The sequence below is a fragment of the Cervus canadensis genome, chromosome 30 (assembly GCF_019320065.1).
Source record: "Cervus canadensis isolate Bull #8, Minnesota chromosome 30, ASM1932006v1, whole genome shotgun sequence".
In the NCBI taxonomy this organism is placed as follows: domain Eukaryota; kingdom Metazoa; phylum Chordata; class Mammalia; order Artiodactyla; family Cervidae; genus Cervus; species Cervus canadensis.
In genome coordinates, this window is record NC_057415.1 from 2900846 (window position 1) to 2928224 (window position 27379).

General features: G+C 53.9%; 2 protein-coding genes across 10 annotated transcripts; both read left to right on the plus strand.

Annotated features, from left to right (window-relative positions):
- The first annotated feature begins 40 nt into the window (after positions 1-40).
- Positions 41-11420, plus strand: C30H8orf58 (chromosome 30 C8orf58 homolog). 4 transcript variants are annotated; one of them, XM_043453485.1, is made up of 7 exons: positions 41-5262; positions 6382-6887; positions 7516-7656; positions 7803-7914; positions 8043-8155; positions 8453-8583; positions 10152-11420. In XM_043453485.1, the coding sequence occupies exons 1-7, from the start codon at positions 5214-5216 to the stop codon at positions 10261-10263; spliced, it is 1164 nt and encodes a 387-aa protein (XP_043309420.1). In that variant the 5' UTR covers positions 41-5213; the 3' UTR covers positions 10264-11420. The 4 variants fall into 4 exon arrangements, 3 of the variants coding, with proteins under 3 accessions (XP_043309420.1, XP_043309422.1, XP_043309421.1); XM_043453486.1 differs by having other exon boundaries at positions 5253-5390; XR_006266658.1 differs by lacking the exon at positions 10152-11420 and having other exon boundaries at positions 7750-8155; positions 8453-8488.
- Positions 11421-12408: 988 nt separating this feature from the next.
- On the plus strand, positions 12409-27120 carry CCAR2 (cell cycle and apoptosis regulator 2). Of its 6 annotated transcripts, none has more exons than XM_043453471.1 (21): positions 12412-12566; positions 13441-13536; positions 13819-13910; positions 14381-14472; positions 14672-14786; positions 14958-15087; positions 15262-15358; positions 19651-19770; positions 21356-21578; positions 21665-21778; positions 22075-22238; positions 22677-22848; positions 22936-23166; positions 23256-23474; positions 24088-24232; positions 24352-24434; positions 25096-25242; positions 25362-25473; positions 25567-25755; positions 25870-26075; positions 26306-27120. In XM_043453471.1, exons 2-21 carry the CDS (start codon positions 13479-13481, stop codon positions 26348-26350), a joined length of 2754 nt encoding a protein of 917 aa, XP_043309406.1. In that variant the 5' UTR covers positions 12412-12566; positions 13441-13478; the 3' UTR covers positions 26351-27120. The 6 variants fall into 6 exon arrangements, with proteins under 6 accessions (XP_043309404.1, XP_043309402.1, XP_043309406.1 ...); XM_043453473.1 differs by having other exon boundaries at positions 24355-24434; XM_043453472.1 differs by lacking the exon at positions 12412-12566 and adding an exon at positions 12760-13137.
- Positions 27121-27379: the final 259 nt, after the last annotated feature.

The following is a 27379-nucleotide window of genomic DNA, read 5'->3' on the forward strand; positions in this document are numbered from 1 at the left end:
CTTTTTTTTTAATTTAAATTTTTTTTTTTTTTAATTTTGCACTGGGTCTTCACTGCAATGTGTGGGCTTTCTGGAGTTGCACTGTGAGGGCTTTCCTTGTGACACACAGGCTCTAGGCATGCAGGCTCAGTAGTTGCGTGTTGGCTTAGAAACCCTGTGGTGTGTGGGATCTTAGTTCCCTGACCAGGGATCAAACCCACATACCCTGTGCTGGAATGCAGCTTCTTAATCACCTCGCCCCTAGGGGCACCCCTGGAGAGTATTCATATATAACAATTTTTTGCCCTCTTATTTCCCCCCTCCCTCAAACCCCACTCCTGCCAGATGCTTCGCTATGTGCCATTCCCTACTGAAGAGACTGGCTCCTTTGAGTGGATGGTCATGCTCTCCCTGGACCATTTTGTAAAGATGCCTGTTTTATTGGGATGATCCCTGGGAGAGCAATAAGTGTCTCACTGGGAGCCTGGAGAGGGGTGAGGGTGACAGACTGCTGGTAGCAAACAGGAGGCAGGCCCTGTAACCGCTTCTGCCCGGGCCCGTCTCAGTAAGACAGCATCTTCCTCTGCCAGCCCTGCTTGGGCTGGCGCTCTGCCCCGCGTTCTGCTTGGTATGGATGCTGCCAGCCCTCCTGACTTACCCAGAGGAGCTGGGGAGGCAAGTGAGGAGACAACATCTAAAGCTGTGGTCCCCAACCTTTTTGGTGCCATGGATTGATTTTATGGAAGAAAAGTTTTCCATGGACTGGGGCGGAGAGGGGGATGGTTTCGGGATGATTCAAGCGTTTTTCATTTACTGCGCACTTTATTTCTGTCTTGTGGCAATTTCAGGATATTCCGCCTTGACTTTAGGGCTAGGGTTCATGCTCCTATGAGAATCTAATGCCTCAGCTGATGACAGGAGGTGGAGCTCAGGTGGTAATGGGGGGGTTGAGGAATGGCTGTAAATACAGATGCTTTGCTCACTGGGCCTCCTACTCACCTCCTGCTATGCAGCCTGGTTCCTAACAGGGCACGGACTGGTACTGGTCTAAGGCCAGAGGGTTAAGGACCCCTGATCTAAAGAACTTTGTGTACTTGCCCAAGGCTGTCTGCACCCATTTGAGAAAGATCATCCTCAGGAGTAACCTTGGACAGGGCTGTGAGTTAGCTCTGCCCGGGAGGGACAACCCAGCAGTCCCCAGCCAGGGTTGGTCTGCCCACCTCTCCCCTGGGAGCCCCAGCTGCTTCACAGGTGGTAGGTTGGAAAGCTGGTGCTAGGCGTGCCTGCCCTGGGGGTATGTTTGAATCAGACAGGGGGCGGTGGTCCTCTGCCAGATTTTTGGCTTGATTCACCCATCACTTCTGGTCCTAATCCCAGAGGACATTTTAGAAAGGTGCATGGGTGCTGCCGGGGTGCAGCACCTACCTTATCGCCCAGTCAGTCTGGAGAGAAAAGATAAAAGCTGGAGGGTGCTTTGGTGCTATGTGAATGGAATCTTGGCAGACACTGCGTGTGTTGCCTCCTCAGGCACCTTGATATAATTTATACCTTGCTATAACTGTCTCACTTTTTGCTTGAATGGCTGCCTTTATTTTTATAGGAAAGATCAAACCAGTTGTGGCTCAGGAGTCGTCAGGCCCCAACAATCTGGTCCCAAGTGGGACAGGGTCCTTGGCGCCGCCTAGTGTCAGGTGTAGCCCTCGGCAGGGAGAATGCTCACAAAAGGGGACTGATTGACTCCGCTGTAAATTCCTGGGTCCTGGCGCAGTGGGAATACTGGAAGAGCACTTTTGTGGGTTTCCTAAAGATATATAATCAAGCGGCAGCAACAGAGTTGACATGGTGAATAGTGCTATATGGTAGTGAGTGGGAAGAGCGTATGTGAAGGGCAGCACTCTGAGAGCTCAGAGCCAGGGCCATCGCTGTCAGAGGAACAGGACTCAGACAGATGGAGGAGAGACATGCAGATCGAGGGAGTTAGTGCAACGGGCGTGCTCAGGTTAGGGGAGAGGCTGAAGGCGATACTGAGACAAGATCGGAAAGGAAGATGGGAGCCTTGAATGCCCTAAGATATGGTTTGAATTTCACCTTGAAGCTCTGTGGACAGTAAAAAAAATTCAGCAGGGAAGTGACAGGTTGGAAAACGGTGCACTGGAGTCTTAATATGGTCAGATCCCCACGTGTAACAAACCATGCTGGGCTGGCATTGCTCTAAGGAACGGAGAACAAATGAGGTGTGGAGGCCCATGTGAAATGGGTAGGCCAGTGAGTTGAAGGCCTTTCAAAGGCTGGACAGGTTTTAACTAATAGCAGTGTAGTGTCAGTCACTCAGTCGTGTCTGACTCTCTGTGACCCTGTGGACTGTAGCCTGCCAGGCTCCTCTGTCCATGGGATTCTCCAGGGAAGAAGACTGGAGTGGATTGCCATTCCCCTAATTGTGGCAGGCAGCTCTCCTCCCCAGGGCCCAAGGGATTCAGCATCAGAGTTCTTTGCAGCCACCAGCCAGCCCGAGCCTGGGGAGGACTTCTTTGGAAGACAGTTATTAGTCAATCCTGGTTGCCAGAGGAGAAGGTGGGGGGCAGCCTTTGGTCTCTGCCCAGCTGTGAGCATCTACCTGCCTTGACCCAGACAAGCTGGGGGGGGGGGCGGGGCACGGGCCACCACCCAAGCAGGCAGCTGCTATTTGTCCAGCTTGGTGCCCTCTTTACTTTCTTCTGTGTTTGGAGAATGACTTCAGCAATGATGACAGATTCAAGTTACAAGTGACCCGAGAGAGCATCTGATACAGCCCCCTTCTACTGGCGATGAGAAAATGACCTTCCCAAAGTGACTCTGTGAGATAATTCTCAGGTGCTTTAATGTCAATCCTCACCATTCTGAAATAGGTACTGTTTTCATCCGAGTTGTATCAGTGAAGAAACTGAGGATAGGGAGGATAAGTCGCTGGTTCAAGAACTCCTGGCAGTAAGGGCAGGGAGCTGAGGAGGAGCCAGGAGCCTGACTCCTGGGTTCCTGGCTTGCCCTGGGCTGCTCTTGTCCTCCACCAAAGGCAGCTTTCCAGGCCACGGGGGAGGTCACCGAAGCTTCCAGCCATCTCTAGTCTGCCAGAAGCTGCCCTGGGCTCTTGGCTTTGCCCTTCCTCCCACAGGGCCTAGCTGTTAGGAAACGTGCTTCCTGAAGCTGGGACTTCCCCACGGAGGGAGGGGGGCTGAGGGATGCCTCTGCTGGGGCCAACATGTGTCTCAGGGACTCATGGCAGCTACTCACCCCTGAGGTGGGCAGCAAGGGCACGCCCCTCCCATCTCTTCCAGCATCATTGAAAGAGAGACCATTCTTCTCTGGTAGAAGGTAGGGGGAAGGAGGGACAGCCTTCTGGGTGGTGAAGGCCTGGCCCAGCTCTGGCAGGCGCTTGCTACAGTCAGGGCAGTAAAAGGCAGATGGGAAGGCAGCATGTGGCCCCCCACTGTGGGGGATCCCAACCACCTTGAAGGTTCTGGCATATCTACATGGGGAGGAGGGAGTGGCCTGGAGGAGAGTGTGCCTGGTGTGTGTGTGTGTGTGTGTGGTTTGAGCCCACACAGAGCCCTGTGCTGAGACACTACATTCCTGGCCAGCCTGGCTTCCTGCTCCAGATACATTCCTGCCCCAGAGTCACCACAGAGACTGCCTGGAATCTGGGCCCACATTCTCGAAATTCAGGACAAAATCTGGCAAAGGTTCCCTCCCTTTACCTCCCCATCCTCTGACTCAGGAAAGGGGAAGCCCCCTGACTGGCCAGCCCTCCCTCCGCACCTCCCCCCCCCCACCTCCCCTGGGAGGCTTGGTGCATGATACACCGGGCTGTTGGATTTGTCCTGTCCCCAGACCCAGGTTTCTCTGTCTGTACCTGGGAAAGAGCCATGGGGGTGGTTTCCAGGAGGACAGGGCCACCAGCGGGCAACCCAGAGAACCCGGATAGCAGGGAAGGGCGTGGCCTGAAAATCAAGGTGGCAAGAGTAAATTTGGGCTCTGGTTGTTCCGGGGGTGTGTGTGTGTGTGGGGGGGGGGGAGTGGAGGGCATGGGGCTTTGCTGCAGGCCTGTTTCCCCATCTTATACAGTTGGAATCATGCAGTTTTTGACTCCTGACCGATCCTGCAGGGGCTGTAGGAGGAAGGGTAGGAGGAATCAGGGGGTGGGCAGGCTGTCTTCTCCCTCCCAGATAATTACCACTTGCAACCAGCGCCTCCAGCTCCAGCCCGTCCCCCTCCCTACCCCCAGAGGCTCAGGTGCAAGCTTGCACGTCCGCCAGCTCCCTTATCTCCCTCCAGGGAATTTGGGTCCTGCTGGGATTTTTCCAGCCCCGGTGACCTTCCTCAGGAGACCGAGGTTTCCTTAGAGGCCATCTGGTCACCAGGCTGTCTCGGCTTTCGTGGCTGCCGGCGCTCCCAGACTCCCCCTTTTCGGAAAAGGGTGGTGCAGTTCCATGGACTCAAAGCCTGGGGCTGAGGCCTGGTGAGCCTCTACACTCCCAGACCTCAGGGCTGCCCTCCGGCCCTCGTTTCACTTTCCTGACCCTGAACCACACCCTCGCCCCCGCCGGATTCAGCTCTAGCCCAGGATCCAAGGCGCCCTGCAGTTGTTGGAAAGGATTTCTCTGTGGCGAGAATCCCTTCCACCTCTGGTCGCGCCAGGTTTCAGAGTGGCTAAGTGACTTTCCCGAAGGCGCACAACTGGGCGCGCGCGGACGCGGGCGTCCTGGCCGGCTATCTTTCCACCCCCTGCACGTGCTGATCCATTTCCTTCCGCGCTCGCGTCCGGTCGCCGCCCCCCGCCTCTCCTGGCTTCATTTCGGCCGCAGGAAGACAGACTCGGCTTGGGAACTGTGGGCGGGGTGACCCCACGCCACGAACGAGACCCCGGCCCCCGCCAGGGTCCCCACTCTTCGGCTAGGCCGGCTGGGCAAGGGAGCCAGGGGCCCGCCTCCTACCCCTGCCCCCTGCCCCCGCCGACACCGGGTCGGGGGCCCACGCCCCGCCTTCGCGGCCCTTCTCATCTCGCTCGCACACCTGCGCACCCCGCCCCGCCCCGCCTCTCCCCGATGCGGGTTGGGAGTGTCCCGGGGCCGCGCCCTGCCGGGTCCGGACGCGCAAGCCTATCCGCCCGCCCGACAGCGGCTCCGCGACGGCGGCGGTGATAGCTCGCTCCTGCTGCAGCGGCCACGGCCCGGGCGCCGCGTTGGGGCCGGATTGGGGCCATGCTGGGCCGCCGGCGCCTCTTCGCCGTGGAGCCGCTGGGCGGCCGGGGTGAGTCGCCCACCTCGGGGCGGGCCCGGACCTTTGGCCTGGAGCCGACCCTCGTGCCCTGGCCCCTGTCTGCGCTCCCCGCCCCACCGGCAGAGCCCGCACCACCTGGCGCAGCCCGCCCGACCTCGGTGCGCCCTCCTCGCCGCCCCCTCCTCGCCGCCTCCCTTAGGAAGGGCGGGGGTATCGCGTCCGCACGTTGGAGACCCTTTTACCTTCTGGCGTTAAACCGATCGTCACCTCCACCCCATTTTCCCCGGGTCCGCTTACCTTTATTTCGTGGTCACAATCCTCCTTCTCCCAGCCCCTGCCCCAGCCGGCGGTCGCGAAAAGCCCTCATCTCTGCGGCGGCAGACCTCTTTCCAAAGGAGCCGCGCAGGGGGAGACTTGCTGGTGAACTTTCTTGCCCAGAGGGGCCTGGTTTGGCAGCCAGGTGCGGCAAGGCCGGAGAAGGCCGGCCTCCGTCCCCTCCAGCCTCCAATTCTGTATCTACGATCGGACACCTAGGCTTGGCACAGACGAGGAGAGCTGTAGAGAGGACAGTAATTGGGCGACCACGCTGCTTCTTCTACCATTTGGGTTCACTTTCCTCAGTTCAAATTTTTTTCAATTCTCCCAAATTTTCTGCTTCTCACTTAAAAGAACAAAAGTCTGAAATGATTATGGCTATTGTGATTTTTGGTACCTTTTCCCTCCAGGACTTCCAGGATGGACTTTCTCTTGCATCCTGAGGCCAGTTTAGACCCTGGCTTCCCTCTGTGCGTCCTTCCCCCCTCCCTGAGGCGGGGGCACAGTCACGCTCCCCCTTGGGGAGCAGTTGAAGAGGCTGCAGTCCCCCAGTGATAGCTCAGAGGTCTTAGGCTGACCTCAGGGGCCAGAGCGCAAGGGCTCCCTGGAAGCAAGTGACCACCCCTTGAAGGAAGATATCATTAACAATTGCTTTTGTAAAAGGGACCCCCATCCTAACCCAATGTCCCAGACGGATGGAGAGATATCTGGACGTGGCTGTGGTCCGCCGGTCTCCTGTCACCTCTGACCCAGGACACTCCTCCCCGGGGAACGCCACAAGTTGCAGGAATGTTGGTGCAGCCGGCCCAGCCTGATGACCGACTCTCCTTGCAGATGGGGTTGGCGAGGACCTGACACATGGTTGTGTAGTGCCTGGAGTCATGAGCACCTACAGACAGATCCCAGATGTGGCTCCAGTTTGCTCATCGGACTCCTGGAAGGGGCAAGACGCGCTGAGAGATCCCCAGGGGCACGTGCCACTTCTCAAACTGGCCTCCCAGGACTCAGGAGTGGAGATGGCGGTTGGGGACAGCTCCCCGGCCACCTCACCCGGCTTTTCTCAAGACTCTCTGAACTTTGAGCCCCTGGGGAGCGCTGAGTCCCTGGCCCTTGGCGCCCTGGAGCCTCCTGCCCCCCTAAGCCGGCTTCTAGCCAGCCGTAAGTTGGAGCAGGTGCTGGAGCGCTCCCGCCGGTTCTCCGTTCCCCCCGCCAGCTTGTCACAGTGCTGCCACTCCCCAGAGCTGCCGCCTGGGTGTGAAATGCCCCATTCTGAAGCAAGGGGACAGGAGGCCACCGAGGCAGAGAGTGATCCAGAGGATGGCCTGGAACAAGCAGAGGTGGTAAGTGCCAACTCTCAAGGGTGGGATGGAGATGGACTCCCCCTGACCTCCCCCACACCCCCGCCCCAACCTTGTTCTCCCTGGAACTCTCTCAGGCGGGTATCGTGTGTGTGTGTGTGTGTGTGTGTGTGTGTGTGTGTGTGTGTGTCTGTGTGTGTGTGTGTGACTCAATCATGTCCAACTCTTGGCGACCCCTGTGAACTGCAGGAGGAGACAACCCTGGCACCTGCAGCTTGCCAGGCTCCTCTGTCCCTGGAATTCTCCAGGCATGAATACTGGAGTGGATTGCCATTCCCTTTTCCAGGGGATCTTCCCAACCCAGGGATCAAACCTGAGTCTCCCACGTTTCAGGGAGACTTTTTACCATCTGAGCCACCAGGGAAGCCGGGGCAGGGCATTCCTTGCCTCTAATTGATGGGTTGGATGGGACGTCTCACCTCACCCCCCACCCCCAGCTGTGTCAAGATGGGCAGGGCTTGGGGCCTACCTGGCCCTCTGCCTGGTTGGGCACGGGGTGACCAGCTGGGTGTGTGTTCCTCCTCTTACTTATTCTGCCTCCATCTACTGGCCTGTTGGGTGGGAGTCTGGCTGGGTTTAGAAGTCTCCCTGATCTCACTGTGTCCCACAGGTGGAGGGCTTAGGGCCTGAAGCCTGCCCCGGCCTTCCAGGGCAGGGTCTTCGCTATCTGGAACACCTGTGCCTGGTGCTGGAGCAGGTGGCAAATTTACAGCGGCTCTGTCTGCAGCTTCAGACTCAGAGCGGCCCTGGGGTGAGTGAGCTGTGGGTGGGCAGGCCGGCTGGTGGGCAGGTGAGTGGGGGAGGCAGAGGATCGTGGGACCTCTGAAACCAGGACTCCCTTCAGAACAGCCTCAGCCCTCTAGCCAGGCCCAGAGAGCCCGTCTCTCCTGTACACAGGATCCTGAAGAGGAGGAGGAGACAACCCTGGCGCCTTCACCTCCGCCTTCTGACGCCCCAGACAGTGAGGTGCACGGGCCGTGGGAACGGCTCAGCCACACAGAGGAGACAGGTGAGCGCCAACTGCATCTCCCTCTGCATCTTGCCCGCCCAGGGCCCCACAGGCAGACCGCCTGAGCTCTGGGCTTGATGAGTGCCTTGCTGTTCCTTGCCTGGGGTAACCGGATTATCTTTCTGAAGGAGCAAAAACAGCTTCACCCCCAAAGGTAGGGGCACCCAGTGCCAGCCCTCCCAGGCTGTCAGAGGCCCTGGCGGAGCCAGCTCACACCTTCTCATCCTCCCAGGAACACAAGGTAGGTGAGGGATATATGTGGGGCCTGGCCTGCTGCAGTGGGAAGCCTGGTGTGTGGCAGTCCATGGGGTCGCAAAGAGTCGGACACAACTGAGTGACTGAACTGATGTGTGGGGCCAGGTGACAGGATGGGATGGGGGTGGGATGGTTGGGATGTGTGGATACCCTGAAAGCTAGAATATGAGAGGATTCCTATTTGGAGCAGTTGTCCTGATTATGGTGACAACTATCTGTGGGAGCTTGGTCAGGGGTATGTTGTGAAGAGGGACCCTGGGTGACCCCCTCACCCTCTGCTCAGGGGGCTCGCTCCCACTGGAACAAAGTCAAGATGCTGCTCAACCGGATCAGGTGGGGCAGCCCTCGACCTACTGAACCTGCCACCTCTGCCGACGGTCCTGTCCCCAGTGAGTCCTGTGACCCAGCCCCCAGGTGAGTCCTGTCACCCTGCCCAGCGCAGGGCAGAAGGAGGAGCCTGATGAGCTAGGAGGCTGAGGTTGTGCTGCCAGTTGTTATTTTTGTCCCTGCAAAATTTGAGAGAGGTAGTCTTGGAGAAGGCTTCCCTGGTGGCTCAGCGGTAAAGAATCTGCCTGTGATGCAGGAGACCCGAGTTTGATACCTGGATCTGGAAGATCCCCTGGAGAAGGGGATGGCAACCCACTCCAGTATTTTTGTCTGGAGAATCCCATGGAGAGTGGAGCCTGATGGGCTACAGTTCATGGGGTCACAGAGTTGGACACAATTGAGCAACTAAATAACAAGGCTTGGAGAGGTTGCGGGAAGAAACAAAGTAGTTAAAAAGCCCCACTTATAGATGAGGAGGCTGAGAACTGGGCTGGGGAGGGAAGTCATCTTCCCGAGGCCACATGGTGAGCCAGACCAAAAGATAGGAAATCATCATGTGAACCCAGCAAGCCCTCAGCCCTCAAAGCTGAAACTTAGGTCACCTCCCTGGGTTTCCCCAGGAAAGCAAGGTAGTGCATACAGAATGCCACAGTGGGTGCTGGGGGTGAGGGTCTTCATGGAATAACTCTCCAGCGGGGCTTAGCCCCATCAATTAACATCCTTTAGGCTTTGCACAATTGTGGTCAACTCTGGGGCCATCATTACTTTTTTTTTAAGATGAAGTTTTGGCGGTGCTGGATCTTTGTTGCAGCTTGGGCTTGCTCTAGTGTGCCCCGGGGGCTGTTCTGTTGTGTGTGGGCTTCTCACTGTGCTGGCTTCTCTTTGTTGAGCACAGGCTCTGGGACACACCGGCTATAGTGGTTGGGGCGCGTGGGCTTAGTTGCCTTGCAGACTGTGTGATCTTCCCAAACCAGGGATGGAGCTCATGTCCACTACAGTAGTAGGCAGATTCTTTTTTTTTTTTTTTTTTTAAAAACCTTTTTATTTTGTGTTGGGATGTAACTGATTATTCCATGGCTATATTGCAACCCTGGTGATTTCCCCCTTCCCAGGGCTTCCCTAGTGGCTCAGAGAGTAGAGCCTTGCTGCAATGCAGGAGACCTGGGTTCAATCCCTGGTCACAAAGATCCCCTGGAGAAGGGAATGGCAACCCACTCCAGTATTCTTGCCTGGGAAATCCCATGGACAGAGGAGTCTGGCGGGCTACAGTCCATAGGGTCGCAAAGAGTCGGACACATCTGAGTGACTACCACCTTCATTTTCATGGCCAATTAACAATGTTTTAGTAGTTTCAGGTGAATAGCAAAGGGACAGAGCCACACACATGCCTGTATCCATTCTCCCCCAATCCCCGCTCGCATCCAGGCTGCCACAGAACACTGAGGAGAGTTCCGTGTGCTGTACAGTAGGTCCTTGTTGGTTATGCATTTTGAATATAGCAGTGTGTACATGACCTTTTCAAGCTCCCTAACTATCCCTCCTCCCCATCCCCCACCCATTCCTGCCCTGAGTAGGCGGATTCTTAATCCCGGAAGTCTGCCATCATTACCTTTGTTTTTTCCCCCTAGTCTAGAGCTTCCTTCCTTTTTCCACAGGATTGCATCAGGGGGCCTCCCTGAAAGGCCTCTGGGCCATCCCCTCCAGAAGACCTTTATGCCATCATCAGTGGTTAAGAAGAAACAAGACAAAAACCTCTCTGTACATTGAGGCCTCCTGGTGCAGAGACGGGACCCCGGTGGGGCGAGTGCGGTGAGGTCTCCTCGCCGGCTGCCCTGATGCTGCTTCTGGGCACTGCTAGAAAAAGCTGTGGATGCTCTGTCTTCTCTCTGAACTCAGGCAAGGGCTGAGTCCTTCTCCTCTGAGCAGCCAAGGAGTCCTGGGTCCCTGAGAGGCCCCAAAGTGTAGCAGCTCTGGGGCTCCTCCTTGGTTGCCAAAAATCCCTGGGCTTAGGCAATGTGAACCTCACTGATTCATGGGGCATCCATGGGGCGTGTTAGGCACAGTGATCTGTCGGCACCCAGCGTGTTGCTGGGGACTGTGGGACCGTCAGTGTGGTGAATGGACTGGATCCAGCTGTCTCTCTGGAATCCTGCCCTCATGGTGAGGTAACCACAGGATGATGGACATGACCTTCACTCCTGAGTGGACAGTTACTGATCTGGAGTCCTGTCTTCTTCCTCATACTCAAGTGGGCAGCCCTAGAACAGAGAATGGCACTCTCTTGGCTGCCTCTGCCTTGAATCTTGCCTGAAGACTGCACCAGGGATGGGAGGGTCAAGTACAACACAAGGAACAGCAGAGTAATCTTCAAGGTCTATTCTCTGCTCCTTTACTGCTTACCTATATCATAGCTGAAACCAGAGGCCCAAATTAGCATTTAGACCTTGACAAAATCGCTTAACTTTTCTGAGCCACAGCTGCCCACTTAATCTCCCAAATGGTATAATGATGCCTGCCTTGCCTACCTCACAGACTTGTTCTGAGGATAAAGTGAAATTAAGCTGCCTCAAAATGCTTGGTGAATGTTAAATGAATAGGAAAGGGGGTTGGAGGGAGGCTAGACTGGAGGGATGATGGTCAGAGGATGAGGGGGAGTTGGGATTGCTAATGGGGACTAAAATGGTCAGTGATTAGTGGCAAGGCTTTGAGCGAGTCATTTGAGTCGCTCACGTATCACATCTGAGAATTAGAACACTAACACCTGACCTGCTCATTCCCCAAGAGTTGATGTGAGGGCTAAAGAAAACTACTGTGAGAATTCTTTGTAAATGTATACCTAAATATTGTGAAGGTTTATCTTACTATATCACTTGTGTTGACTGAAAAAATACACGAAACCTAAGGGACCTTTATTCTGTGGGAATTTTTAGGACTTCAAGCCTTGGAGACAGCATCTCCTCAAAGAACTCTTTCTGAGGTGAGGGGAAGAGTCAGGTTATATATAAGTTTGCAGCAGGGCACGGGGGTCTGAACAAAAGTTTATTGTTAATTAAGGAAAACCAAGTATCTCAAATCAAGAAATTTAGCACTCATCTATGTATGGGAAGCTGCAAGCGTCTGGGCTCCCTGAATTTATTCCTTTCATGTGCATCTCAGCTATCAGGGGCCAAATCCTGCTGCATGATCATTGATGTCTTTAAGTCCCCTTTCAACTTAGGGAGTGGGGGATGTGGTGGGTGGCTGCCTCTTGCTCTTTCTTGCACACACCTGCCCCCTGCCCCAAGCTCCTCAGCATTTACCAGGGAAGTGGCTAAGTGGATGATGGCTGCCAGATAGCTGGTATTATTCCACCTGGGCTTAGAAAAGTATTTTTCTGAGTGAGGAAATAGAGGGAGGAAAGTATTTTCTATGGGAGGAGGACATAGTCACCGTAGTCAGGACACCAATATGGGAGGAACTATTCCATTTCACACCTTTTAGGTTCCAAGCTCTGTTAATTGAGAAGGGGGGAAAGTTTAGTCTCCTGCAGGCACCCAGAAGATGGGAGGTATAAGTGGGGGGTGCCCTCAACGAAGGGCAGGGCTAGAAATGGGGTCATTGGTTGAGTCAGACACAAGGATGTCTATAGAAACGGGGCACTGATCATGCATCCTCCTCCTCCAGTCAGCTGGTTCTCTTGCTGCTCCCGGCTTGGGAGTCCGCCAGAAGGAAGCATAGGTGCTGCTTTATGTTTGAGGGTCCAGCTCAAGCTGTCTTTGGCCCAGGAACCAGTTCTCTCAAGTCTGCTTTTCTCATGGGACACGTAAGCGAGGGCACCACCGACGCGCGGCTTCCTAACGCATATCCGATCGGGGAAGGCGCACTTCCGCTGCGCAGTTGGAGCGGGATGGCAGGCCGGTGTGGGGGAAGGGAGAGGTCGGTGGAGAGGAGGGAGGGAGCATATCCGGGAGAGTGGCAGCTTCCGACCAGTGGTCGTGCTTCCGGAGAGGCGCTTCCGGTGGCGGCGGCAGCAGCGGCTCTGGTGGTTCCGGGTGTCTTTGTCCCCCCGGTGTCGCGGCCCTGGCCCGCAGGTGGGTTGGGGGGGCCTTCCGCCGCCCCTCTGCCTCTTTGCCCCTCCCCCGGCTGAGGGGCTGCGAGAGCCAGGCCGCGAAGATGCACTGGGCGCGGAAGGGGCCGAGCCCCTCTCCGGACTGCAAGTCTCGTCTCCCTGGCAACGGCCTCGGCCCTGGGGGCGGGCGGGAGGAGGAGAAACCGCGCGCCTTCGTCCTCCCACGGCGGCCTGGCCGCGGCCCGGCCCGGGAGATCCGGCTCTGGCGGCCGCTGAGACGGGAGCCGAGGCACGGGGAGCGGGGGAGCAGGAGGGCGGGCGCGCAGCCGGATTTGCGTTCGCCTGGCCGCGGAGCTGTCTTCTCACCAGCCCGTCTGGGGAACGACGGGCCGGGCTTCCGGGGAGAGGGCCTACACCATCTCCTCTCCGGCACCAGCCTCCTCCATTTTTCCGGGCCTTGCGTGGAGCTTTTTGGCGGATGTATTTGAATGAATGAATGTCACCGGGGCTCTTTCTAACCCCTCACTCTCCCCAACCATCTGAGGGTGGCGTGGCATAGTGAGAGGAGCGCTGAGTTGTCGGGAGACCTGGGTGTGAGTCCTAGTTTTTTACGTACCTGGTTCTGTGCCTCGGGCAAGTGTCAGTCCCTCCGAGCTTCGGTTTCCTTTTGTTTGAAAGAGTATAACGGTATTACCCATCACTAGGTTATTGTGAGGGAAACTGGAGCATTGTAATTTTTCTTATTTCCTGGTCCATTTCCTGTTCTCTCCATCTGTCTTCCCTATTCATTCTCAGTATACGCTTCCCCACTTTACTTCATATCCTTAGTTCCTTTTTGGGGGGTAGGTGGAAAATCTTCCCTGTGAATTGTTAACTTATTTCTTTTCTGATTGAAGGTTTTTCCCCAGGACTCTGAAAGAGGACAGCATTCCCAATGTCCCAGTTTAAGCGCCAGCGGATCAACCCGCTTCCAGGGGGACGCAACTTCTCAGGTGATCACCTTTATCTCTACCTGGCCCCACATTGGGAAGTATGTGGTTTGAAGTTAGTCTTTAACAGGAGATAGTCTTGAAATACACCAGGGGTTTCCCTGGTGGAGTGCAGTTTGCTGCTCATGTTTCTTAGGAAACTAGACAATGACCACAGTGGTTGTGAGCAAAACCCTGTGGGAACTTGTGTGGATCCACTTTACCCTTTGGGTTTCCTGTCTGCTCTAGCGGACTCTAGTGCTTACCGTGGTAGGTGCAGCTCCTGGATCGCTTCTCTTCCAACAGGCGCAGCTTCAACATCCCTTCTGGGCCCTCCTCCTGGTTTGCTGACTCCTCCTGTGGCCACAGACCTGTCCCAAAATGCCAGGCACCTTCAGGTAAGCTGGGCATTCTGTTTAGTGAGTTTCAGTACTCGGGAGGACCTCAGCATGCATGGTTGTCTGATGCATTCATTCTTACATGACATTGTTCATCCTTCCTGACACTCCTGTCGTCACAGCCAGTCCAGAGGTAGCTTAGACCTCCCTGACTGGGAAGTCCTTGGTTCTGATTCTAGGGAAATCTGTAGGGTGCTTTTTGGAGTTAAAGAAGAACTGGGAATCCTAAAAAAAAAAAAAAAAAAAAAAAAAAGAACTGGGAATCCTAGAAGAAGCTTACGGCCCAAGAATCAGCATGACTCCCCCCACCTTCAATAGATTATGTCCACTAGACACGTGTGCTTCCTTCCACAGGAAGCTCCGTGCAGTACTTTGAGCTGGGGCTGGAGGGGTGGAGAAAGATGAGATGCTAATGGCAGAGCATGAATAGATGCTCCCTCTTACCTTTAAACTGCACCCTTCTCATATAGGGTGGAGAGAAGCAGCGGGTTTTCACTGGGATTGTCACCAGCTTGCACGACTACTTTGGGGTGGTGGATGAAGAAGTCTTTTTTCAGCTAAGGTAGGCTGAGGCCGGTCCCCTTCTGGAAATGCTTACGGGATTCGGTTCTGTCACCATGCTGGTGGGTCTTTCTAAAGACGTTGCTTTGCTGTTATGCAAGGGGTGAGCAATCTTGATGGGAAGGGCCTCATAGGGACAGTCAGGGTGGCGTGGCCAGGGTCTCTCTCCTGACTGGGTCTCCTGGCTTGTGTGCTGGCAGTGTGGTGAAGGGCCGGCTGCCCCAGCTGGGTGAGAAGGTGCTGGTGAAGGCTGCATACAACCCGGGTCAGGCAGTTCCCTGGAATGCTGTCAAGGTGCAAACGCTCTCCAACCAGGTATTCATCTCTCCTCAGCATGTGCATTGGAAAGGGGTAGGAGGGACACCCTGGTGCCCAGAAAGATGGGCAGGAACCTTTCTTTGGTCAAGGGGGTAGGGCCGCATCTTTCCAAGGTAGTGAGCACTTCAGCCATGGGATGCCCTGAGTTTCCTGGTTATTGTCCTGCAGCCCCTACTGAAGTCCCCAGCACCTCCCCTTCTACATGTGGCAGCCCTGGGCCAGAAGCAAGGGATTCTGGGAGCTCAGCCCCAGCTGATCTTTCAGCCTCACCGGATTCCCCCACTCTTTCCTCAGAAGCGTGAGTACCAGTGGCATGGATGTTGGGGGTGTGGCTTTATGGAGTACTCTGGATGAATGGACTTGTAACTTGAGGTTGTTGCTCTTAGAGTAGAAGTGGGGACTAAAAGAAGGGGACAGGAAAGTTGGGCAAATATTTAGCTGTTTTGAGTCACCATCCATTTCCTTTCTGCAGCTCTGAGTCTCTTCCAAACATCCCACACACTTCATCTGAGCCACCTGAACAGGTTTCCTGCTCGGGGCCCTCATGGACGATTGGATCAGGGCCGAAGGTAAGATGATCAAGCAGGAAAGGTGCTTCATTTATTTGCCTCTAAGAGAATGTGCCCCCCCCCCCCTTTTTTGGCCACTTCTTGACACTAACATTTTCTTTGTGCAGCTAGATCCTAGTCCTTTTACCCTGAGATAGGCTGACACATTGAGAAATATTGGAACTTCATAAGCTGATTCAACAAGTAGGGATTTGGCATAATTCATCTTTCAAAATATCACACTGAATTTGTTTTTAATATGTAATTTTCTCTTTTATTTCTAGTCCCTAAGATTGGGACACCAAGAATCAAAACTGAAGAAAATAGTAGTGTCCAAAAGATGTTTTTTTGCAGTGTATTTTTTTAACTGAAGCATAATTTACAGTATTATACCAGTAGATTGGATATTTTATGTGTTATGAGATGATTACCACAATAGCTGGTTACTATCTGTTACTCTACAGAGTTACTACGGTAGTGATTATATCATCTATGCTGTATATTACATCTCCTTATTTTATAACTGGAAGTTTGTACCTTTTAATCCCCCTTCACCTGTATCCGGGCTTCCCTGATAGCTCATTTGGTAAAGAGTCCGCCTGCAATGCAGGAGACCCCGGTTTGATTCCTGGGTTGGGAAGATCTGCTGGGGAAGGGATAGACTACCCACTCCAGTATTCTTGGGCTTCCCCGGTGGCTCAGTTGGTAAAGAATTCGCCTGCAATGAGGGAGACCTGGGTTCGATCCCTAGGTTGGATCCCTGGGTTGGGAAGATCCTCTGGAGAAGGGAAAGGCTAACCACTCCAGTATTCTGGACTGGACTGTATATGTATAGTCCATGGGGTCACGAAGAGTTGGACATGGCTGAGTGACTTTCACTTTCACCTATTTTGCCTATTCCCCCACAGCCTCCTCTGCTCTGGTGACCACTAGTTTGTTCTCTATATCTTTGAGTCTGTTTCTGCTTTTTTCCTTTTTTTTTAGTTTCCTGCAGTGCATGATTTAATTCTTAGTATAAAACATGTTTCTTCCTATATACCACAGAAGTCAGTGATGTGATAGAATATGTATGTTGCACTCTGTCCAGAAATCCTGTGCCGTGGACACGCAGACGTGGCCTCGTGTGCAGCAGGCGTGGTGGCCTTGGGCCTTTGGGGCGTTCTGGGCCATCATGTGTCCCCATCGTCTGCAAGCCCTGGGGACCACCAGGAGCATGTTCCCTGTCTTGTCTGGCTCACATGTTCTGATCCTGCCTTACCCTGCCTAAAAGTCTTTGTTTCTATCCCTAGGCGTTACGCTGTAGACTAGTTTGTTGAAGACATGTTCAAGTTTTTTCTGTCAGTCTTCTTTTAAACTTTTTATTATGGAAATTTTCAAGTATAAGCATAGTAAATAGAAAAGGATGATGAACCCTCATATACCCATCACCCAGCTTCAACAGGTATCAATATCTGCCATTCTTTTTCATCTGCCTTATACTTTTTTTTTTTAAGGTAAAATTTATGTAGGCTGATGTGAACAGATCTTAGATGGGCAGTTTTGACAAATGAAAAATCCCATGTGACTCTCACCCTTTTAAGATACAGAATATGTCCATCACTCCAGAAAGGGTTTTCATGTTCTAGTTCTGTTCTGAAATGAGGACTGTTCTCAGAAGGAAACCGCTGCTTCTCCCAGAAGCCAGTGATTATTACTAGTAAGTAAGGACTAAGAATGCCGTCTACCGCAAACACGTAAAGGGGGATGGAGTTCCTCAGAGAAGAAGCTTTAAGCAAAGTGATGTAGCTGGTCTGCTGAAGCCACTGTGTGTTGCCTCAGGATAGGTCATTGGGAACTTTGTTTGGAGTGGGGAGCTCTGATTGTGTAGGGTTTTTTCCCACCGCATCTCCACTGCTTAAAACAGTTTGATTCTCGAGTTACTGGCACATAATTCGCATACACCCGCACCTCTTGTCCTCTGCATCTTCTTGGTCTTCAGTTTCCAAGGACTCTCCAACTCTCCCATTTTGTGAGTTTATTAAAGATTTCATTATAGATGGAGGACAGCAGGTGCCCGCAGGGATAATGTAGCCTGGGTGGAGATCAATGGCTGCTATTGACTTTTTGCTTTACGTTCAAATTCAGCCTTCCTGTAAAGCCAGTAGCATTTGATTGTCCAGGACACGCCAACCCCTGTGCAAGTTCTGTGTTCTGTTACTCTGGCCATAATGCTTCAGTGTCACGGCCTCTAGAGAGAGAAGACGTGACTTTTGGGAGTGAGATGCTACCATGAATCTGTAGAAGGGGTTTGCAGAGTAGGGGAGGGGGCAGTAGCAATGAGGTCACCCTCTGGGGGAACAGCCGTTTACAACCTAGTCAGCCATCTCAGTGTTTGACTGGAAACCAGGCTTTCTTTTTGAACTTCAGGTTTTGGGAGGCAGAAGCCAGTGTCTCCTTTGGATTGCTAATGCTGAACTACTGAGGGGTTTAGACAAGGATACTCAGCTGGGTAGACCATCTCAGTGTCCTGCTGAAGTTACCAAGATGGCTTCCACTGTCCGTGCTTTATAGTCTCTTCCTGACAATTGACAATAAAGATGACAGGATTCAGTGGAACGTGCACTTCAGCTTGAGGTTGACAGCCTTTACTGAAAAGTTCACTTCAGTCACGGGTGAGCTGAAGAGAGTTGTCAAGATGACTTTGGAGCAGTTCTTCTGTTAGAGACACAGAAGCACTGCTTTCCCACAAGGGCAAGATTAGAAGGCAGCCTTTGGAAGGAGATACTGAAAGACATTACCCAGGCAGAAGTGTGAGAAAAGAACTCCGCATTGAGTGTAACTGAGTGAGTGAATCAGGGCTTCCCCAGTAATGACTGGGGAAGCAACCCAGGCAGGTCTGAAGGGAAGGGCAGAGACCTGGTACGTAAATGGGACCAGCTCAGCAGCACCTCAGCACAGAGAACTGACAGTTGGTTTTATTTCCCTTGTTTGAGACGGGGTTTTTTTTCACCCTTATCAGTCTGGCATTTTATAATGGTCTAAAGGTTTTTTTCTTTTTTGCTGTTTTTATTGCTTGCACCATAACATAGTGGTACTGTAATAAGTGATTTATTACAAAAATGTAGTGTATGATATGACATAAAGTTAAAACACTACAGAAATCACCATTCCCTCTCCCCTTTAAAGTGGAGCGTTTCCAGGCGGCTCACAGAGTCGCGTTGGTGTCGGCGCACGGCACAGCGGTCACGCTCTGTGGAGGCCGTGTGCTGCTGTAGTCAGACTCCACTCAAAGTCTGTGAAACACTGGCCATAACCCCTGGGCTGCGTGTCACACCTAACCTTGCCTGTTCTCCCTCCATCCCCGTCTCCAAGGTAGCCATTCTTGTATTTAAAGACCTTTAGAAAAGCAAATTTCCTTCCTGTCACTTTTTTCCCCAGTGTTCTTTTGTAGTCTTTATCTATATATATAAGCATGTTTTTCATAATTTTAATCTAAGTTCAGATTTTTTAATACATTCTTATTGAACATGTGTTCCATATTGCAGAGTAATGCTCAGAACTGTCTTAATGGCTATATGATTAGTGAATTTTCATGATTTAAACGTGTAGGGTTAAGGGTTTGTTGGGCTTCCCTGGTGGCTCAGATGGTAAAGAATCTGCCTGCAATGTGGGAGACCCAGGTTTGATTCCTGGGTTGTGAAGATCCTCCAGAGAAGGGAATGGCTACCAACTCTAGTATTCTTGCCTGGAAAATTCCACGGAACAGAGGAGCCTGGTGGGCTACAGTCCATGGGGTTGCAAGAGAGTCAGACATGACTGAGCAACTAACACTTTCCCTTCCTTTTTTCAAGGGTCTGTTACCAGATCTGTCTCTCTCAATTAAACTTGATAGAACCCATAGCATGGTACCATATATGTATCTCTTGTTAAAAAAAGAAAAATTCTTTCTCTCATTTCAAAAAATTACACGTTAGCTGTAACTTACAACGTTCGTAAAAATATAAAAAAATTATTTATCAGCTTTATCAGAGGCATCCACCATTTTCTTTTCTTTCTGTCTTTTAAAGCTGTTTTTGCTCATTTGAGGCACTATTGTCTATACAGTGTTCCATACTGTACTTTTTGTTTCACATGGTTTTCTATTATTTAAAGCATTTAAATGTGTACTTTAATATCTGTAATAACAGTTTCTTACAAGGTTGTTAGTATGCCTTATTTATGCATTTCTTTAAAGTTCAGGATTCAGATGGTTTCCAGCTCTTTTTAGGCCAGCATGTCCTGAAGCTGTATTTAACAGTGTGGTTTCTTCCTTCTGGTGATGAATCAACCTCCAGTGATGACTATGACTCCAAGAAACGCAAACAGCGAGCTGGTGGAGAGCCTTGGGGCGCTAAGAAACCGCGGCATGACCTCCCTCCTTACCGGGTCCACCTCACTCCCTATGCTGTGGACAGGTGAGTGGGGAGGCTGTGCTGGGGGTGAGACTTGCAGCTGGTAACATTTTTCTTGTGTAAATGAGATATAGTCTGGAAGTAATTGTGTATGTGTATTCTTGTGACCTTTTTGCTCACTTTATTTTTGTTTTTTAATGTGACAGATTTATTTCAGAATCTCAAATTCAGACCAGCATAGCACTACTGATTTATGATTTAATCACCAGAAGTTGTTGTGCCAGGCTATAATTATGGTGTCCCAATTAAAATCCAGGTGCCCAATACCAGTTCTATATCAGGTGGAAACTGTGGGTCATGGGAACCCTGGGACTGGCTTCTCAGGGAAGCTCTGAATGATTTCTTGAGTGTGACAGCATGTCGCTGCCCCCACACAAGCGTACTTCTCTCATGTAGAAGCTGAGTAGATGAGTGATCCCGGATGCCAGCTAGCCGAGGAGATGCAGGGCTCCAGCTGCTGTGTTAGAAGCCCCCAGGGCAGACCCACTTCCGTCCAAGTGGAAGTGCGGGCGGCCTCTTAGCACCTCGTCCCCGTGGCAGGCAGGCAGGGAGGGCTGCCCCGCTTCCTCCCCAGGCCCAGGGCGCACCTCGTACTCTCTGCGGTGACCCACCCGCCTCCCAGGGGGATCTCAGGAGACCCTGGTGCCCTCACCATACTGTGGGAGGGTGCATCTCGAGTGGTCAGGACACCGACTGCTCACGATTAGCCACACACACAGCTGTTTATCTTTTTAAAATCACAAGTGGAAGCCTGTTGTACCTACTATTCGGCACTTTGCTTTTTCACTTGTCTTGGGATTTATTCCACATTAATGTTTGTTAGACTGATCTCATTCTTTTTAGCAACCCCACGGCTAAGTGGATGGACCAGAATTTATTGAACCAGGTCTCCATTTTTAATCTGCAGTTACTCAAAATCTTGTAATGATAAACGTTCTTCTCTAGACCTGTCTGTGGACAGGTGCAAGCATTTTATTGAGCTCAGTTCCTAGAAATGGAGTAGCTGGCTTAGAGGTCTGTGAACCTTAAAGGTACGGCCAGGCTTCTCACAGAGGCTGTGGCAGTTTACCTTCTCAGATGAACTGTGAGGTACTTGCACCCCTAGCCTTTGCCAGCACCGTGTTAGCCAGCTTCGTGATCTCTTCAGTCCAGTAGGTGAAAAGTGATACCCTGATGAATTTCTTTAATTATGAGTGATACTGAGCTCTTCGGTCTCATTCCTTTTTCTAAGTATCTGTTATCAGTTTTTCCAGTTTTCTCTTAAAAGTGATTTTTTTTTTAAAGTGATTTATGGGTTCCTTTTATATTAACTTTAAGATAAAAGACTCTGCTGTCATATATTGTAAATGTCTTTTTTCCCTTCCCTAGGTTGACTTTGTTTTGGAACTAGAGGTGGTAGCATTTTAGTGGTCAAATCTGATCCATTTTTCTCTCTTCAGAGGTGTCTTCCTTAGAAAACTCTTCTTTCTCATATTATAAAAGAATTTGCTTCCATTTTCTTTAAAGTCTTTTTTATGGTTCCATTAAAAAAAAAACAAAAAACACTTCATCTTTGCTCAACCTGGAACTCCCTGCTTTCTCCCCACAGCCCCGTCTTTGATTTCTTAGAACTCCAGCGCCGCTACCGCACCCTCCTGGTTCCCTCGGATTTCCTGGCCGTGCATCTGAGCTGGCTGTCGGCCTTCCCCGTGAGCCAGCCCTTCTCTCTGCATCATCCAAGCCGCATCCAGGTGTCTCCAGAGAAGGAGCCGGCTGCTGATGCTGGGGCAGAGACCCCCCCCACAGACAGCGACCCCGCCTACAGTTCCAAGGTGAGTTGGCTGGGGTCCTGCCACTTGATCCCCTTGGTGAGGGCTGAGGGAGCTCTCGAGTGTCTCCTTCACGCCGTCCCTACCAGGTACTGCTGCTCTCCTCCCCGGGACTGGAGGAATTGTATCGCTGTTGCATGCTCTTCGTGGATGACATGGCCGAGCCACGGGAGACCCCGGAACACCCTCTGAAGCAAATTAAAGTAAGAGCTGGAGCCCGGGAGGCAAGACGCGGTCACTGGCAGCGGTCAGTCCCCGTCGGCCGAGATGCTGCTCGTGAGCGTGAAGAAACAGAGTTGAGATGCCAGTCGTTCTGCCAGGAGCATAGCGTGGCCCAGAGATGGTCCTTCCAGATTCACGTGGGGTTCAAGTTCATGAGCACAGAGCCCCTGCCACGTGCAGCGTGGTGGACTCTGTTCCCCAGCGGTGGCAGGTGGTTTCCCAGTGGGAGGCCCAGGTGATTGGCTTCTCGTGTCTTACCCCTGGTCTCTCTCTGCAGTTTTTGCTGGGCTGGAAGGATGATGAGGCAGTGCTGGTGGGGGGCGAGTGGTCTCCTTCGCTGGACGGCCTCGACCCCAAGGGCGACCCGCAGGTGCTTGTCCGCACGGCCACGCGCTGCGCGCAGGCCCAGGCTGGCATCGACTTGAGCGCCTGCACCAAGTGGTGAGTGGCTGCTGAGCTCGCCTGCGGGCCCGGCCGAGCGGCTAAGACCCGGCCGGAGGCCAGGCTTCTGCTTGGCCTTTCTGACCGGTCAGCTTCTGTCAGGTCCCTCGTCCCCACTCGTCTCCTGGCTCCAGCCCTGCCGGTGGTTGCCGTAGTCCCGAGCATGGCTAGGGATGTGTAAGTGTGCTGAGAGCCACTTGACCCCCCCGAGGCTTGTCAGGTGTGGTCCTCAGCTACATTCCGAGATCCTTATTGCCACGGCACCTTGGATAATAACTGTCGGGTTATCTGTCTCTTCCCATGGACCATTTCTTGAGGACTTGGGCTGTCTCTTTTAGAGCTTGGCCCGCAGTACATGTTCATTAAATGCTGACTGGCAGCTGAAGCACTCACTTGGAATGTCACGTCAGCACTTCACTGTTCCTTCACTGTGAGCAGGTGGCGCTTCGCTGAGTTTCAGTACCTGCAGGCGGGACCCCCGAGGCGGCTGCAGACCGTGGTGGTGTACCTGCCGGACATCTGGACCGTCATGCCCACTTTGGAGGAGTGGGAGGCCCTGTGCCAGCAGAAGGCTGCAGAGGCAGCTCCCCCGCCCCCGGAGGTGCCAGTGGTGAGGCCAAGGCTTACGAACCATTGAGGGAGGTAGGTACCTGAACCCTGGGGCCCAGGTGGTCATAGACCTTGACCTCTGCCACAGGAAACAGAGCCTACAGAGCAGTCGGCTGATGGGTCGGAGCAAGCAGCAGACACCTCTAAGCAGAGTGCCGAGAATCCGGAGGTCACTGCTCAGCAGGAAGTGGACACCGACCTCCCAGAGGCGCCCCCACCCCCTCTGGAACCAGCTGTCATGGCACGCTCCCGCTGTGTAAACCTATCCTTGCAAAGCATTGTGGAGGACCGGAGGCCAAAGGAAAGGATCTCTTTTGAGGCAGGTGTAGGAGCTGGCGACTGTGGGGTGGTAGGGGGTGATGGGGTTGGAACACTCCCTGTCCTGATGCTCATGGCCTCCGCCACCAGGCCACGGTGTTGGCTGAGCTGTTTCTGGAGATGCTGCAGAGGGACTTTGGCTATAGGATTTATAAGACGCTCCTGAGCCTTCCTGAAAAGGTCGTGGCCCCACCTGAGCCTGAGAAGGAGGAGGCAGCCAAGGAAGAAGCAGCGGTCAAGGAGGAGGCCAAGGAGCCCAAGGATGAGGTACAGAGTGAGGGCACAGCTGTGGAGGCAGACGCCCCGCCGGTGAGTATCTCCGCCCTCCGTGCGGGCACGGGGGCTGCAGGTCCTGACACGCCGCCGAGCTGGGGCGCAGAGCGCGCTGCGGCTTTGCTGTCTCTGCCCCACTCTCACTGTGCGTGCCTCCTGACCCCGGTGTGACTTGGCACGGGCATGCAACTCTGCTGTGTGGCCACACAGCTCGGCGGTGAAGCGCCTGGGAGGAGGGAGGCGGGCCTGGAGCTCCGTGAAGGGAAGCGTGGCTGCCAGGGTGCCGTGGACATCGGTGTTCATGGCAGTGCCTTGATAGCTACAGGTGTCTTCATGACCCTGTGTTTAACTACAGCACTGCATTTTCTTAGCCGTTTCTAAAGCCCATGGGTCTGCTTCTTGCCTAAATACATTCAAGCAGGCAGATTGCTTATGGGACTGGGCTTGACTCCTGAGGAGCACCCCGGGTGTCTGGAACTCGCCCTGCCCTGCCCTGCGACCCGTGTAATGGGGTACATTAAATGAGACACTGCACGCAAGCCTCTATCCCATTGCCTGAAGACGGCCGATGTGGAAACGTTAACCGTTGTTACGGTGGGGAATTCCAGGGGCAGCTCTTCTCCTTATCATCTGGGTCTGCTTCTCCTAGAAGGAAGATGGGCTTTTGCCGAAACCCCCGTCTTCTGGGGGCGAAGATGAAGAGAAACCCCGGGGCGAGGCGTCCGAGGACCTGTGTGAGATGGCCCTGGACCCAGAGCTGCTGCTGCTGAGAGACGACGGGGAGGAGGAGTTTGGTATGTGTGGTGCCGGCTGATAGCGGCTTCCTGACTTTGGCCTTCCTGCCCTCGTTCTGTGCGGGGCCAGTCTGGACCCGCATGGGCCCTGCGCTAGGCTCACCTCAGGCTTTCTGTAGCAGGAGCGAAGCTGGAGGATTCTGAGGTCCGGTCGGTTGCCTCAAACCAGTCAGAGATGGAGTTCTCGACCCTTCAGGACATGGTGAGACCTTCTCTGCGCTTGGGGCTCCGTGACCGGGAACCCTGGCAAGGCCTCTGACTCTCCTGGGAAGGGGATGCTTTTACTAAACAGTCTCTGGCATTTTTTTTTTTGTTTGTTTATTTTGGCTTCATTGGGTCTTGGTCATGGTGCCCCAGATGTCTTTTGCTGTGGCACACTAGCTCTCCAGCTGTGGCATGTGGGTGCTCTAGTTACTCCATGGCATGTAGGATCTCAGTTCCCCAACCAGCGACTGAACCTGTGTCCCCCCACGCTGCGAGGTAGATGCTTATCTGCTTGATCACCAGGAAAGTCCTAGATGCCTGGCATCTTCTCACTGATGAGAGAGAGCTGGCTCTTGGCTCGTGGGATAGCACACTCATAGGAGCCAGGAGACTACTTCATTGTCTCCATCAGTGTGGTTCTGAGTGAGCTGTCTGATCTAGGAGCACACACGGTTCCTTTCTGGGTGGCAGGCCTTGGGGCAGAAGTGCCCCAGAGAGAGATCTTTGCTCACAGGCCAAGGGTCAGATCTCCAGCTGGAAGGTGTGTCTGGGTGTGAGTGTGTCAGCCAAGCTGCCTTATTTTGAAAGGGCTTCATCCTGCGTGATGTAGCATTAGGAGAGCTATTTGTAAATCCTGTTCACCCTTGTTCCTCTCGCAGCCCAAGGAGCTGGAACCCTCCGTTGTGCTCCCCGTGGACTGTCTCCTTGCTTTTGTCTACTTTGACGCCAACTGGTGTGGCTACTTGCACCGGCGAGACCTGGAGAGGATCCTGCTCACCCTCGGGCTGCGGCTCAGCGCCGAGCAGGTGAGGCTCCCGGCATCGCTGTGTGCAGGCGCGGCCTGGGACGCTGTGCTTCCAGGTGCTCGGGCGCCATCACGGGCTTGCACCTTCGGCTCTGGGCATCATGGGTGTGTTTCCTCCAGGCCAAACAGCTGGTCAGCAGGGCGGTGTCCCAGAACATCTGCCAGTACCGGAGCCTCCACTACAGCCGCCTGGAGGGCCCGGACGGGGCGCTCCCCGAGGACCTGCTCTTTGGTGCGAACTGGGTCCTGTGGCCCCCAGGGGACGGGGGCGGGCGGGCTGCTTCCTCCCGCTTCCCGTCCCTGAGTCTTCTCCTGGCCCTTCTAGGGAACCTGGACCTGCTGCCTCCTCCCGGGAAGAGCGGGAAGCCAGGTGCGGCCCCGGCGGAGCACAAGGGCCTGGTGTCCCACAACGGCAGCCTCATCAACGTGGGGAACCTGCTGCAGCGCGCGGAGCAGCAGGACAGTGGGCGGCTCTACCTGGAGAACAAGATTCACACACTGGAGCTTAAGCTGGGTGAGTGGCCTGTGGCGTGGGGAGATGAAGCGGGAGGCCCGCATCCCAGACTCCAGGCCACCCGCCATCCGCTCCCCTCTTAGCTGAGCAGTCTCTCCGGCCTGCCCCCACCAGAGGAGAGCCATAACCGTTTCTCAGCCACTGAAGTGACAAATAAGACACTGGCAACGGAAATGCAGGACCTGCGGGCCCGGCTGGCCGAGGCTGAGGAGATGGCCCGGACAGCCGAGCGACAGAAGAACCAGCTTCAGCGGCTGCTTCAGGAGTTCCGAAGGCGCCTGACCACCTTGCAGCTGGACACACAGCGGATGCTTGAAAAGGTGAGCCTCCTGCAGAGCCGGCCGTGGCGTGGTCAGGTGGGTCAGCACAGCCGGCCGGCCCAGCTTCACTGGCCTTTGCCTCCATCTGCTAGTTTCTTATGGAATCCATCAGTCCGCAGCTTATGACCGGGAGTCTCCCAGGAGGAAGTGGTTAGTAGTTCTCGGATGGGACCTCGGATCTCAGCTCTTCCTCCTCCGAGTCCTGATTCTCGTGTGTCTGTTTCAAACAGGCTGACAGCTGGGTAGAGAAGGAGGAGCCAGCACCAAGCAACTGAGGGGCCTGGTGCAGGAGCCGCCGTCCTGTGAGGTCAGCGATGGAGCCTGCTGAAGTTAGAGCCCAGCAAGCAGCCAGAGCAGGACCTGGGGCTGGAGGCAGGGGTGGCTGCCCCGGCGGCACTCGGCCCCTGTCGAGGCGCTCAGGCCGTCAGGGCGGGGTCTGTCTGTGCCACGTGGGTCGGATGAGTGAGGAAGCCGGTTCCGCGCGCAACTAAATCCAACATCTTGTGCACCCCTCGAATGTCATTTTGCCCTCTACCTTGGGATTCCTCCTGGGGCCCTTTCGTCTTGTGCTGACTTTCTCCTGTCCTCTTCCAGTTTAGAATAAGACAGGGCAGGAAAAGACTTTCAAGTCTTTCATAAGGTCTGATGCCAATGAACTAAAGCGGCAGATGTGGAGTCTGGCTGGGGGTAAGAGCCCTTATAGATGGCACGAATCCTGCAGGTTCCAGGAGCAGGTTTTTGGGGAGAGGGCTCCCCGGCCAGCGCAGGGACAGGGTCAGTGCTAGCGAGCGTCTGGTGTGGGGCCATGTCTGCCAGTGAACACTGTTCCAGCTGCCCCAGACGTGCCAGAAGAACCCAGCACCCGTCCCCGGCTCCGTGTGTTCAGAATGTGGTATTGGCTCTGGCCCAGCCTTTCCCCTACCCCACAAGTCTTGCCTCTTTCCATTAATCCGTGGTTTCAGTTTGACTTTGTATATAAAGTTGGTTTTCTTTTCTTTTTTTTTTTGGCTTTTTGTTTTTTAAATAAACCAAAGTCAAAAACAAACGCAGCGTGCTCCACAGCTCTCCCCTTGCCTCCTTGTCCAGGTCTGATTCTGCACCCTCCTCCCCACCCTGAACCCAGCCTCTGCCGGTGGAGGTGTCTCCTCCTGAGGGTGCTTGGTGGGAGGCAGCTCTGGGGTCCATGGCCTGCTGGTCAGGAGAGGGGGTGCTACAGGTGGTTGGGGCAACCCTGCCCTGACCACCCCCTAACTCAGCAGGGGGCAGCCTAGCCCAGAGAGAGACCTGGGCTGGCCCTTCCCCTC

Excerpts from the sequence above, each read along its gene's own strand:
- C30H8orf58 (XM_043453485.1), top strand. The coding sequence starts at position 5,214 with ATGCTGGGCCGCCGGCGCCTCTTCGCCGTGGAGCCGCTGGGCGGCCGG. Across the intron at positions 6,888-7,515 it reads GCCTGGAACAAGCAGAGGTG|GTGGAGGGCTTAGGGCCTGA; the intron begins GTAAGTGCCAAC and ends TGTGTCCCACAG. Across the intron at positions 8,584-10,151 it reads TCCTGTGACCCAGCCCCCAG|GATTGCATCAGGGGGCCTCC; the intron begins GTGAGTCCTGTC and ends CTTTTTCCACAG.
- CCAR2 (XM_043453467.1), top strand. The coding sequence starts at position 13,479 with ATGTCCCAGTTTAAGCGCCAGCGGATCAACCCGCTTCCAGGGGGACGC. Across the intron at positions 14,787-14,957 it reads TGCAAACGCTCTCCAACCAG|CCCCTACTGAAGTCCCCAGC; the intron begins GTATTCATCTCT and ends ATTGTCCTGCAG. Across the intron at positions 23,475-24,087 it reads TGGAGGCAGACGCCCCGCCG|AAGGAAGATGGGCTTTTGCC; the intron begins GTGAGTATCTCC and ends TGCTTCTCCTAG.